Source organism: Branchiostoma belcheri, unplaced genomic scaffold (assembly GCF_001625305.1).
Source record: "Branchiostoma belcheri isolate BF01 breed outbred unplaced genomic scaffold, Haploidv18h27 scaffold13, whole genome shotgun sequence".
Taxonomy (NCBI): domain Eukaryota; kingdom Metazoa; phylum Chordata; class Leptocardii; order Amphioxiformes; family Branchiostomatidae; genus Branchiostoma; species Branchiostoma belcheri.
In genome coordinates this window covers 2,085,051-2,098,753 of record NW_017802713.1, presented here as the reverse complement: position 1 = coordinate 2,098,753, position 13,703 = coordinate 2,085,051, and the positions used below count along the sequence as shown (strand labels likewise).

At 42.5% G+C, this 13,703-nt stretch overlaps 2 protein-coding genes across 3 annotated transcripts in view; one reads left to right on the top strand and one right to left on the bottom strand.

The window, feature by feature from the left end:
• Positions 1-412: 412 nt before the first annotated feature.
• LOC109463952 (apolipoprotein(a)-like) overlaps positions 413-13,703 on the bottom strand; it is a 27,896-nt gene continuing 14,605 nt past the window's right edge. For both annotated transcript variants that reach the window (XM_019760868.1, XM_019760867.1), the window contains 10 exons: positions 9,342-9,464; positions 8,289-8,425; positions 7,403-7,538; positions 6,113-6,286; positions 5,325-5,516; positions 4,203-4,526; positions 3,461-3,697; positions 2,658-3,001; positions 2,079-2,223; positions 413-1,645 (listed from right to left, as the gene is read on the bottom strand). In XM_019760868.1, the coding sequence (XP_019616427.1) occupies positions 1,380-1,645; positions 2,079-2,223; positions 2,658-3,001; positions 3,461-3,697; positions 4,203-4,526; positions 5,325-5,516; positions 6,113-6,286; positions 7,403-7,538; positions 8,289-8,425; positions 9,342-9,464 (2,078 nt within the window). In that variant the 3' untranslated portion in view covers positions 413-1,379. The remainder of the gene's footprint in view (positions 1,646-2,078; positions 2,224-2,657; positions 3,002-3,460; positions 3,698-4,202; positions 4,527-5,324; positions 5,517-6,112; positions 6,287-7,402; positions 7,539-8,288; positions 8,426-9,341; positions 9,465-13,703) is intronic.
• On the top strand, positions 11,256-12,841 carry LOC109463954. Its single transcript, XM_019760869.1, has one exon. The coding sequence runs from the start codon at positions 11,523-11,525 to the stop codon at positions 12,531-12,533; it is 1,011 nt and encodes a 336-aa protein (XP_019616428.1). The 5' UTR covers positions 11,256-11,522; the 3' UTR covers positions 12,534-12,841.

The window sequence follows — 13,703 nt, the reverse complement described above, 5'->3', positions numbered from 1 at the left end:
GGTTCTTGTAATGTTGCATTTGATTTGGCCAATGGACTTTGGCAATGTGTACATATATATATAGCAGTAATCATTCACAAGCTTCCAACTGTCGTCAAATACATTTATGAATTTGATTAATGAAAAAATATGATTTCATGAACATACCACAAAGAACTCAGGATTTCTCAGTATAAAAAGTGCAGTTTATTACAAGCCTGTAGTTCCTCTGTACATGGGAGTGGGGTATTCGATATGATTAACCATTCTGTAGTTCAACCAATGAGAGAATGGCAATTATTGGTTCGACCAATGAGAGTGTAACTATTTTACCAATCCTGAAGCCCCGCCCACACCGTCAAAATATAGAAATGCAAATATTTGACGGACATGGAGCTACTCTCTCATTGGTCAAACCGAAAATTGTCCTTCTCTCATTGGTTGAACTTCTAATTGTGATGGACATTCGGGATCGGTCTTTTCACTTTGAACGTTAAATGGTAGGTTTGTCAGTTGTTCTAAAGACAGTTGCTCAAGGCTATATATATATATCGTGTGTGATTACGTACAATATTGGTGCAACAATTCAATAATCAAATCTCAAGTTCTATAAATTCATGGGAAATGTGTATGCTTTTTACATATGGTGTACAGTGTACTGTTAACTGTCGTGCTATGTCTATTTCTACGCCTAAATAAAAGAAGAATTCTACGTGCTATTGACAGATCTACGTATATAACCCCTCCTTTTTGAGTTTAAACACTCATCGACCCCTAGTTTACACACATATATTTCCATGGCCCCAGAGAAAAAAAAGCACATACATTTTGCTCTAAACAACTGACGAAATCGCAGATATTTATAAGCGTTTAGAGCACTAAATGTCAACATAAAAAAATCTTATCATTCAACAATCTCACGGAGACATGGTAAAAGATGGAGAAATTCAAGAAAAGTAAATTGCCCTTCAACGAAGTTCAAGGTTATTATGATGTGGTGATTGTTACAAATTCTTAAAGTAAGCATCCAAAGCAATTTCATGGTGTCATAACTGGATCTTCAATTTTCTGGTAATTCTTTTAATGTAGTAAGTTGAACCAAACCTATCCCAAACCATACAGACATCTGTGAGGCAAAAAGTTGCTTGTTTTGTATCTTAGGCTTGTTCTAACTATTTATGGGTGGTACCCATAATGTACCTGAATATTATGAGACGCCTCATGTACCATGTTTTGGGGCTATTTCAAATGCTTCAAGCGTCAAATGATGGCCAAAATGTGCCAAGAAATGGCAGTAAATGTCAATATCAGACAAATTTTCTCATCCGGAATATTTTTCTTTTGCCACCTTGAAATTGCATTGGACGCCTTTAAAGTAAAAATTCCCTCATACGTTGCCGTCAACATGACGGAACGCTACAGTAGTCCCAGTACAGTCCGTTGGGTTTTTCCTGGATGTAACACCAGGGAGACGGGTCCCCCACGGGGTTACGGCAGTAGTTGTGGTTCCCGATGCCCCCCTCCCCGTTCGGGTAGGTCTGGGTGTTGAACTGGCGGTTGGTGGTGGTACTCCAGTCCAGGCACCTGTCCCCCCGCATGGTGACGTCCTGTGTGCCGCGGTACCCGGTACTGCCCCGCACTGCGCACGACGTGGTGATTCTTTCTCCTACACACATAGTAATAAAAAAACAAGTAAAAAGTAACAAATAAAAGGAATGATAACTGTCATAACAATTGTATATAGACAAATGTCACGAACTTATATGAAAAGGTTGGCTAGAAGTCACTTCCTGGGTAAATCGCTGAGTGGCGCTGTTAGCTATAGCTGATACTTACGATACAAAAATGTACTACTACTAGTGGCTAACAAGATCTTTGGAACAATAATTGTTGGGCGTAAAGAAATAATATTTCGAATTCCCTTAAGAACAATTATACCACATTACTGTTATGAATTTTGGCAACGGATAACCCATTCTGACTCGAAATACAACTGTGTTACGTCCAAAAAAGGCAGTTACGGTGAACCCACCAATATGGCGGACACTTACGTCATAGTCACGTGACGGCAAATATGCAAATATGTACTTTTCCCGTACCTCCACACTCCTGTGCCCCGCAGTGGCTCCAGGCGACACGCCGCGTGGCAGGGTTGATGTAGTAACACCACGGCTCGGTCTCCACACCTGCCGGGTTTCTGCAGTAGTTATGGTCGCCAAGCCCGTACTGCCCAGCTGTGAATCTCTATAAGGAGTCACAGGGATGCAAAGAGGAAAGTAGTAAAGTAGGAGCTCGCTGACGAATATTGTATCGGTGGCAGCCACATGGAATAATTTCACCTTTGTGTACTTGTATGTATAGATGATCCTCTAGATGTAATGAGTTGACGACTTTGATTTTAATATGCTGTCTTTATATATTTATGTAGCTGTCCTTGTCTCCAGGGTTAGCCCTTTGATATAGTCTTATAACTAGTTGGGCAACACTGGTTGTCTTTTGTACAGCTGAACCAATAAAAATAAAATAAAAATAAGTAAATAAATAAATAATTTTTCAAAGTAGCATCTGTCTCACTTGGCCATATGGATAGAAGCATTCAAACAGATCAACAAGCAACGGATCCTGCAAATACAACACATTTAGACACCACATTTAGATAAAGAATTCCGTACACTCACCAAAGTGTTGTAATATTGGTATCTTGCTTCGCTCCATTTCAAACACGATCTTCCATTAGTAGTGGTGGATTTGAATCCGCGGTACGTTGAACCGTCACCCGAGTAACAGTCTCCTGGGGGCAGAGGCTTCTGGGTAGGCTGTGGAGTGGGTTTTGGCGTTCCTGGATTCGCTATTAGTATGGGCTTTTGTGTTGGTTTGACCGTTGGTTTCTGGGTTGGGGTTGCTGTGGGTTTTTGTGTAGGCTTGACTGTGGGTTCTTGAGTTGGTTTGTCCGTTGGTTTCTCTGTGGGCTGCTTTTGTGCTGGTTTGACAGTAGGCTTCTGTGTGGTTTCTACATGTACTCCTATAGAAGACAAAAAATATGGCTAAAATAAAACTTATCTAACCAGCAATATGTAATATACAATGTTACTGTTATGCTGCCAAACTGACATATCTAACGTTTTCTTTATTATTTCTTAGAACTAGAAAGGTAACATTTGTAAAGGAAATGCATCATGGTCTAACGTATATGGTCTGCTCTGTTAATTCTTACTCAAACACATTCACATATATGGTGACAGGAGTCTAAATCCCTCCTACTATAAATTGCAACATGATGTAACCCAACACCAGTTACCATGGTGAGAGACAGTCTGGTTCTGTCAGGTCAGAGGTCACTGTTCGGAGAAGAAGAAGAGGAAACATAGCAAAAACAATATCTTTTCCTTCGGTAAACATAAATATCTAATATTCACTGTATGTAGTAACCAAATGATGGCCAAGAAATATTATAAAACAAAAACATAGAGGGACAACGAACCAGAACACTTCAGATTGCCAGTTGGGGTAGACCATGATCCTCCGGGCAGACATTTTGTAATGGCGGTCCCGGTTCCACCTGATGCGCATGTCAGAACGCAGGTCTTCCCGACAGGCTGTTCGCCAAAACACTTGGTCAGCACAGTTGCCGGGACGAAGAATGGAGAACACGTTTCTTCTGGCTCCTTCGTGTTGACTAACATTTTAGTTGTCGTTGGAATAACTGGCGTTGACAGCCCTACGAAAGAAAAAAAAACTTTTTAACATGTAATCATTCAATTATGTTTGTTTGTAGTTGGTGCAAAGAACGCCAATTGCTTGGTGCAGACGTGTGTGAAGACGTCACAAATGGTTGGAATCATGCACCAGCTAGTATCCCGTGACTTCCAGCTAGCACCTGAAGAAACGAACCACGTGTGAGATTCTTGTGGTGTGACTCGGTACGTAACGTTGTGCACAGTGTGTCATGACATGCTCTGTGTTCTGAGGTGCGTTCACACTCTGTGACCTGGTGGTTGAAAGACATCAACTACAAGTTGGAAAACGTTTATTAGTATCACAAACAACAACAAAAAACAACTCACAACAACAACAAAAAACAACAACTCACAACAACAACAAAAAAAACTCACTACAATGCATACACTTTATCAGTCAAAACTCACGAGGTTAGCACAGACATAACTACATACAATAATTGGTTAGTTGAGTCCGTCAATGTGCGGTTAACGATGATAACTAACTCGGGCAGTCAAGGTTCTCCTTCGGTATAGACCACGATCCGTCCGGCAGGCACTTGGTGGTCGACTGTCCCTCGCCGGTAGAACACTTCAAGAGACAGACGGCCCCAATCTCGTTCTTGTCGCCATCGCACGAAGCAGTAACTTCACCGGGTAAGACCAGATCTTGGCAGGTCTTTGGTGGTGGTTTCGTGGTCGCTGAAGGTGTTGTCGCGGGCATCTTGGTCGTGTGAGACGGTTTTTGCGTAGTTACAGCGGGATTTTTTGGCGCGGGTGTAGTGAGAGACTGTTTGGGTCTGGTGGCAGGAATCACTGGGTTGTCTGGCACTGTAAAGGTATAGGTCTCTTGTCTTACAGTCACAAGGCAACGTAACATGTCAGCTAAAGGCAGGAATAAACAATACACTACGTGCGCCCTGTGCGTGTCAAGAGGAACCGCACGTCGTGCATTTCCTCGTTTTAGGTACCCTATATATATACCACTCACGTTAATCGGTAGATTTAAAAGTATATAAAAATTTGTCGGGGTTCTTTCATCGCATGTTGCGATTATGATAAAATGGAAATGAGTCTAAATCCCTCCTGCTATAAAATTGATGATGTAACCCAACAGTACATGTAGCTATAGTTACCATGGTGATAGACTATCTGGTCCAGGTCATTTACCTTTTGTGCTTGTAGAAGAGGAAACTGAGCAAAAACAAAATGTTTTTCTTCAAGTTAGCCCCCTTTCTCATAGACGAAATGTTGCCTCTCTATCCCTCTTTTACAGATATTTTCTTGGTCATTGCTCTGCAGAACTCACTCAACTAGTTCCACCACTCAGAAATTTTAAGCGTTCCACTAGGTTCTCCACTAGCTCACACAACGTCACCGTCCAAATTCCTTGTTCGAAATCTTTTTTACAGTGACAGTTTCTTTCCCCGTACGGCCAAGCTTTGGAATTCCCTCCCTGACAAGTGTTTCCCACCAACCTACAATCTACAGGCTTTCAAATGAAACGTTCACCGCCATCTCTTGACATAGCCATGTTTCTGTCATATTTCTTTTTCAATGCCGAGAAGTGGTTGTATAGGCCTTGCATTGAACCAATCCGTTAAAAAAAAAAACAGATAGAAAACTTACGTTCACACGCAAGCTTCCCTTTCGGATCAGACCATTTCCCGTTGCTCTGACAGGTAGTTGAGATGATGGTCTCTCCCGGTCCGGAACTCACCAAGCACAGAACTCGGCACAGCTTCCCGCGAAGCTGCGGCTTCCCGCTCTCACAGTTGGAAATCATGACGTCTGCTTGAATATTCAGTGGAGGGCAGGTATCTGAAAGGCACGATTTGTTTTAAAATTTCTTCCTAATGTACATACACTTAGTATTCACCATCTTTAAAATGCAGAAACATGACTCTATTAAACAGATAGAAAGAAGTAGATTTGGATACAAAGTTTTTGAAGTAACATTAGGCCAACCGCTTTACTTGTACTACATCTACATGGGAGCGTTTTTTTCCTGCCGGGACGGGGGTCGATACAAACTTTGTGACCCATTGCTTATGTCCCGGAAGAACACGTATAGACGTTCAAGTAGTAGTTCAGTTCAACCTGAGGAAGCTTGGAAGGCCTGGTAGAAAATTCGTACTGGTGAGATCATATCATTTCTTGTTTTGGACCAAACATTTGGACTAGAACCCTGACATTTGCAAAGCAAATGCATATGCTCTGTTAATTCTTACTCAAACATATTCATAATAATATATAGTGACAGGAGTCTAAATCCCTCCTGCAATAAAATTACAACATTATGTAACCCAACACCAGTTACCATGGTGATAGACATCTGGTCCTGTTTGGAACGGAAGAAGAAGAAGAGGAAGAAGAAACAGTGCAAAAACAATATGTAAAATGAGTACCAATCCTACCGTAGACACAGCCCAGCTCGTCTGAGTTGTCGGTACAGTCGTTGTCCCTGTCACAGCGGTAGGCGGTTGGGATGCAGTTCCCGTCGGCACATTTGAACTCCGTGGACTTGCACTGCGAGGGCTTCGGTGTCGGAGGTCTCGCGGGAATGGTGGGCTGCACCGGGCTGTACACTTCTGTAGAAATGAGGCGGTTTACAACAACGGAGTTTGTTACCTTCGCCAAGAAGGTTATGTTTTCAGAGGCGTTCGTGTGTGTGTGTGTGTGTCTGTGTGTGTGTCTGTGTGTCTGTAAACACGATAACTTGAGAAGGCTACAATGGATTGTGTTGATATTTGGTAGGTCGGTAGGTCTTAATGAGACCTCGAAATTATTAGATTTTGGGCCCCCTAGCGGCTTCGTATGGTACTGCAGCTGAACTTCCGATATGATATCTCACGACCTAGACATGCTAGCGGCTTGTCCTGGAACTGCAGGGGCGTTTGTTTAATAATATTCAAAAGAGGATGTCATAAAGATCATCTGGCGAAGGTATGAGATCGTGGAACTCTAGTTTTAAATATCTCTGACGGAGGAGCCCGTTCTTCATTGACCAATGGCTGTTGACCAATATGTCACGTGTTTGTAAGGTCACATGATCAAAGTCCAAAGTCATCCGAACATGAAGAGGGCTACACTAGATGAGCACGTCTGCGCGGAACCATAATTTTTCACGGTTTTAGTTGGATGTTTGCCCGTTGCAGACGATATCTTTTCCGACACAACATTTGAAGTCGATAAACGTCATGTCACGAATGCGACCTCAAATGAGACGAGTTGCCGAAAGAAGTGCTATGCACAATACATTACGGGTTTCGCACAAGCGCAGTACGTTCTGCCGACATGTTGAGAACGCTACACTAGACACAGCCAATACAATAGAGTATGTTATTATAGCATATACTGACACTCATAACTAACTACACGTTTCTTTTGTAATGAAAAGGGATATAATGTAGCATGAAAGTTCATCCGTGTTGGTACAAGTCATTATGAAATAAAGACTAAGCTTTAACTTCCAACACTTAGACTACAGAAATGGAATGTATGGCGTACGGCATGACCCGCTACTACGGCCATGTGTCTCTGACGTCACGTTCCAAGAGTAGACGGGTCCATTCCGTGAACAAGGCTGACGGAGTCAACCGAAAATTTGTCCCACTTCTGTAATCTAAGTGTTGGAAGTTAAAGCTTAGTCTTTATTTCATAATGACTTGTACCAACACAGAATAATCGAAGATGTTTTGCTGTACCTCTGCACTCCAGGACGTTACAGTACCCCCAGCTGTTGTGTGAGTTGACGTAACACCACGGCTTCTTCAGGATCCGGCCCGCAGGGTTCCGGCAGTAGTTGTGGTCACCCAGGCCGTGATAGCCAACAGGATAGTTCTGGGAGGATTGAGGAAAATTCTATGTAAATTGGTCAATGAATGAAGAAGATCTTTATTGCATATTTTTGCCACACTTGGCTAAGTACAGGTCACAAGAAAACAAGATGAAAGGATACAGTTAACAGATACAAAAGAAACTTACTATCGTTCTATAAGTTTAACTTATAAAGTTATTGTAGAAATTGTACACAGACAAACAAAACAAAGCAGGAATATTGGGGACAAATTAGATATAACTAATAGGCTATTAACATCAGGGCCCATTACCCTTTACTCAACCGCGACGGGGGCCGACATCGTCTACCAGATACCTTTGACCCAGTGTCTAAGTCACACTTCAAAGAAGCCACGTGCACGTGACAAGCCTAACTGGGTCAGTCTACTGAGGAAGACCAGGGTGACTGGTCTAAAGCTCTAGGTGAGAGAACTTCTTCGTGTTGGATCTTAAGTTTTAACTTTAAACTAGAAACGTAACATTTGTAAAGTAAATGCACAATGTTAACCTTCACATATGGTCTGCTCTGTTAATTCTTTCTCAAACTCATTTATATTATTTGGTGACAGGAGTCTAAATCCCTCCTGCTATAAAATTGCAACATGATATGTATACCAACACCAGTTACCATGCTGACAGACCTCTGGTTCAGGCCATTGACCTTATTTGTGTGGAGAAGAAGAGGAAGAAGAAACAGAGCAAAAACAATGTATTTTCCTTCGCTAAACATAACAAAATACAAGATATGCTTACATAAGTGTTGAACTGCCTGTATGTAGCCTCGCTCCACTTGAGACAGGGTTCCCCGGCCTCCGTCACGGCCAGCGTCCCGCGGTAGTCAGACCCGTGTCCGTGGTAACACGCCCGGGCTTGTCTCCGCGACAGGTGGACTACAACAGCGCGGGGAGGCAAAATTGATCAAATTAATCTGGAAGAACGATCTGACTTTAATGGACACACGACACACAAGGTTATCCTTTCTGTCTTGTAGATAGCATGGTATCCGGAGCTGTCTTCGGGGCTCTAAATAGTTTTCCCTCGTCTAGCTCAACAGGTTGCCCGGTGGAAGTGTTATGCATCTGATAGGTTTTTTTGGCACTCTGGGAGTTGATTAGCAAAACCTACCGGGGAACCTAGCTGAGTCAGGCGGGCGGGGCAGAGCTCCCGTAGCCCCGTTGAGAACCCGCAACAACCGCAATAGACTGAGCACCAGTAGGCGACCAACCAGCGTAGATGGACTTTCGAATTCAGAAAACATTTGGTTCTTAACAGTGTAACAGAGAGGCATTTGAGCCCTAGAAAGCATGAAAGTTCATCTGAGTTGGTAAATTACATTATGAAAAACTTAAACTGTTCTCCAACTCAAAATTTGACTCACCAGAAATTTTCGACTGAATCACTCAGTCTTCCTCAGCTATCTGACCCAAACCAAATGCTGTGGACACGTAATTTTTCCCACGTGTGACGTCAGCAAAGGGTCAAAGGATGTCTGAAGTCGATATCGCCCCATATACAGAGGCCATATACATCAGGGCACTTCAACCATTGCTCAACCGGGACGGGGGGCGATATCGACTTCAGACAACCTTTGACCCTTTGCTGACGTCACACGTGGGAAAAATCACGTGTCCACAGCATTTGGTTTGGGTCAGATAGCTGAGGAAGACTGAGTGATTCAGTCGAAAATTTCTGGTGAGTCAAATTTTGAGTTGGAGAACAGTTTAAGTTTTTCAGAACATGCAAATACATTCTTTACAAAACTTTTAAGGGGTTTGATAGAAGTACGTCTTTAAACGTGTGTCTTACCTTCCTTGAGTGTTCTCTCTGGACAGGAGAAGATGGCTGAGTAGTCGTTGATGTCGTTACACATACAGGAGCAGTTGTGGGCGACAAACGCTTCCTCGGGACAGTCCATCTTACGGCACTTATCTGTGTACGGGAAAAAACGCTTTTTAATATTTTTTTATTATTATTAGGCCATGTTGATTTGATTATATGGATGACATCCTCTGGGAACCCCAAAACTGATGCGCGCGTGCGAATAAAGAAAAAGTTTTGCAAAAAAAAAGTTGTTTTCATTATGAAATCTACGTGGTCATGAGGGTTGAACAAATGGGACAGAATATGGTTTGGCGAATAATCTAGTCTTCAAGTTCATTTCTTAACAATTTTGTCTTTTTTCGTTTGATTTTGGCATTCTACGTACGACATTGTTATGTTTTTTTTTGTAACTTACGGTATATTTTTTGCTCATTTTGCAACTGTTTTGTACGATTTACAGTATGGTTGAAAACTTTTTTTTTTTTGAAACGGCCGAAAATTCATGCGCGCGCGGATGTCATCCATATAATCAAATCAACATGGCCTTAGACATAAAATAAAAATTACAACACAAAACATGGGTATGGTCCAGGTAACAAGAGAGCAGAGTTTAGCTATTAAGATACTAGTATTGCAAATGAATATAGAAGTATGAATCAGTTGTTAAATCGCTTAGTTTCAGAGAGATATAGCTGTGTAATAATGAGTATTTGAGAGTTGACTTTAGATGAAAGTAAAGGTGATCCATTGAGTAGCAGGTACACAGTAGCACTATCGGATAGGTTGTTAATATCTAAGAATGGGATGTTTAATTGTAAAAGTCTGTCGAGGAGGCGTACACGATGTTGGGAGTATATGGAGCAGTGAAGTAAAAAATGAGGGATGCTTTCGCTTCGGAACCTGCAGCTGCAAGAAGGACTTGTAGCTAATTTACAGATAAACAGACTATGAAAAAAAACCTTGACAATCAGAATATATGGAGCAAACTTTAAGCTTTAGTGTTGACAAGCAGAACAAGCTAATGCTGAGGTCACAGACGGCATATAAAACTACATGCCGATTAAACAAAGGGAACCGTGTGTTTTACCTGCGAGCACGAAAAAACAAGTTACTGCCCACAATACTCCGTCAGGAGGTCATGACCTCCTTCACGGAGTAATATGTTTTCAATCATTGTACAAATGGTTTTGTTTTAAGTGGGAACACCACATATATACACAGCCACCATTACATATAAAAGTAATTAAATACATCACTGCATCAAAGTAAAAGACAAAACAATAAATCAGAGCTCCTCTCTTCATATGCTCGTTCCGGCATTGCAACAGACATAATCTTTACCCATTTTCGGCATGTTGACAACTTTCAGAGGGCAACAAAATTCCTTGTTTTTTTCTCTCCAAAATTAGGCGAAAATTAATGCGCGCGTGATGTCATTCATAGAAATTACTTGCTGTGGCCTAATATCGAATAGAATAAATGAGTTCAGTAAAATATAATTGGCTGTGTATCTGCTTGGAGATTGACCTATATAGTATGATATATAAGAGTCGTACTACCGGCTCAACAACTGCCAACCATCTTTCGACACGTCATGCTTGTAATCAGCTCAGGACACAGGTGTTTGCTAATTACTCAAATTAGGTTTAAAAACAAAGCACGACTTAGGTAGTTGAAGACCAATGGCAGGACAGATGTTCAACAAGTTACCAAAGGCACGTAAACTGTACTTTTTGTGTTTTCGTAGCGTTAACAAAGCTTGTTCGTCGACAGAAGGGTGCATTTCCAATTCCCCCTAAGGCAAGCATCATCCGTCTGGTCTGTGACAGATGAGGATTAGGTATGTGAGCAGTGAGCAGTACAGACAACTCAGTTTCAGTACATAACAGTTTAAGATCTTTTCGGCCAGGGAGAAAGAGTCTTCCAGTTGGGATCGCTCATTCTTACACTGAATTGTCAGTTCCGACTTGAACTCGAGTGGACAGTCCAATGCATGTGCATTATCATTATTGGATGGCATTCCGTGTACTTTAATATCCAGTCTGGGTGATGACAACATTTCCCTTATAATTATTGGCAAGAAGAATTCTCTTCACCAATAACTTCCCGTATCACAAAAGTCGATATTCAAAGCCGAGGAAAAACAACGACAGCGAACTTGAGGACATGGCGACAACCTGTAACGAGGAGATGACAGACCGAGAGGGAGCCGGATTTGCACAGACGTTCCTGACATCCGGAGCCGGTGTGCTGTATGCCCTGCTGTACACGGTTCTGTCCGCCGTCGCGTCACAGTTCATGGCCCTGAATAGCCAGGCAGGCATACCTGGGCTGCAGCTGATGTTCCTCGTCAAACTTGTACAGACCCTTGCTGTCGCGTTCTTCCTGCCCTTCTTTAGACCAAAACTGACAACTGAAAGCGGACGGCAAAGTCTACTCCTGGTGCTGTCGACCATTCTGGAGAACCTTGGATCTGTCTTCCAGTATATGTCCTTCATCTATGTTGTCCCTGGGATCGCCTTCGGCATCATAAAAGGGTCAATGCCTTTGGCCTCGGCCTGTATTGGATTTTTGTTCCTGAAGGAAACTGTGGGCGTCGTGGATGGTTTCGGAATCGTTCTCAACGTAGCCGGGGTTGCAGTGGTCGCATCTGGATTAATCACGGAGAACACTTCGTCCACGCAGCATCTGACGGCGTCCCTTCTCCTTCCGTTCGCAGCAACGTTCAGTAGAGCTCCAAATCTGGTCATCTCCCGGTCACTCATCGGTGTACAAAAGGTGTCCGTTCTAACCGTGCTCTTCTATGCAGACCTGGCAGGAGCGGTCGTGCTACTCGGACTGACGTACTGGTTAGAGACACCGGTTTGGGCGATGTCGGCACAGACGGTGGGTTGCGTCATCGCACTGTGCCTGTGTGTCTGCGGCGCACAATTTGCCACAAAACTGTCACTGAAGACGGAAAAGGCGGGGATCACTGCCACCATCAAGACCTTCACCATACCTCTCGCAGTGCTGTTGGACTACGTCGTTCAATCGGAGTTTCCCAGTCTGCTCAAATTTGGCGGTGTTGTACTCATAGTGTTCGGTACCGGTGTAGTGGCGGTGTATACATGGTGGAAGCATCGCAAAGAAACTCTTCACAAAGAATTCATGGAGAGCTTGGATTTTAATAAGTAAGTCATTAAGTTTATATGGAATATGGTATACAGGGTGCAATGTATGGAAATAATTCTAGCAATAACTCTCCTAGACTAAATAGTATTTTGTGACATGTTCTAACTAGAGTTCTACCACCTCATACCTTCTCCAAATGGTGTTGAGCTTTACCCCCGACGATTGACAACATAAAATGCTTTTTACTGATAATGATAAAGTCATATAGCATTTCCGTGCCAAAGAAAGTCTTCACAAAGATTTCATGAAGAGCTTGGATTTGGATAAGTTAGTCATTAACGGAAGTGTATAAAACGTCAAGCTGTATAGTTTGTGGAATATGGCGTACAGGGTACAATGTATGAAAATAATTCCAGCAATAACTCTCATAGACTAAATAGTATTTTTATGACATGTTCTAACTAGAGTTCTACGATCTCATACCTTCTCCAAATGGTGTTGAGCTTTATAAAATGTTGTTTTACTGATTATGCAACATGATAAAGTCATATAGCATTTCCTAACAAATTATACAAATAAGGTCCTGATTAGCATAATACGTGTTTAATGGCGTTTACCTCTAAATTATAATAAAAAAAGATCCCTAACAGGAATATGGGACAAAGGCGTGTTGTTTTCTTTTTTTCCGTAGTGGTATCTTTTTTATGCCAGCTATAAAATGACCACAGGTTTGTTTCTTCTTCTTCTTCTTCTTTTGGGGTTTGGTGACCAAAATCGACGTGTTGATTATTCTCCCCTGGCGTTGTCCCAGATTTTCCTTTTATTGTTATGGTCGCAGAACACAGTATTAAGCTCCGGTCCCATTTGTGCCGGTGCCCGTCGGGGATCTAGCCCACACCAGCTCCGGTCGGGCTCTGGGGTCTGTCGGGTACCGGCTGTCGTGGTCACAATTAATTTAACCCCATTCAGACCGGGGGGAGGGGGGGTTTTGAGGCCCGCGGCCACTTTCATCTCGAACAACACCCGAACGGCTGGCGCTAGAACCGTCACATTTTTGGTGACTTATCTGGCAACAATTTTATATTAATTAGATATGTTCCTGATTTTTCGTGTTGCCATGGCAACGAGTTTCTGACAGGCATTTTTTTTTAAATCAGTAATTTTGGTTCAAACATCTTCACGCTGCCCTGCAGAGGTCCCGGGGCTTCCTCATTGGTCGGCCTCCGGCAGGTA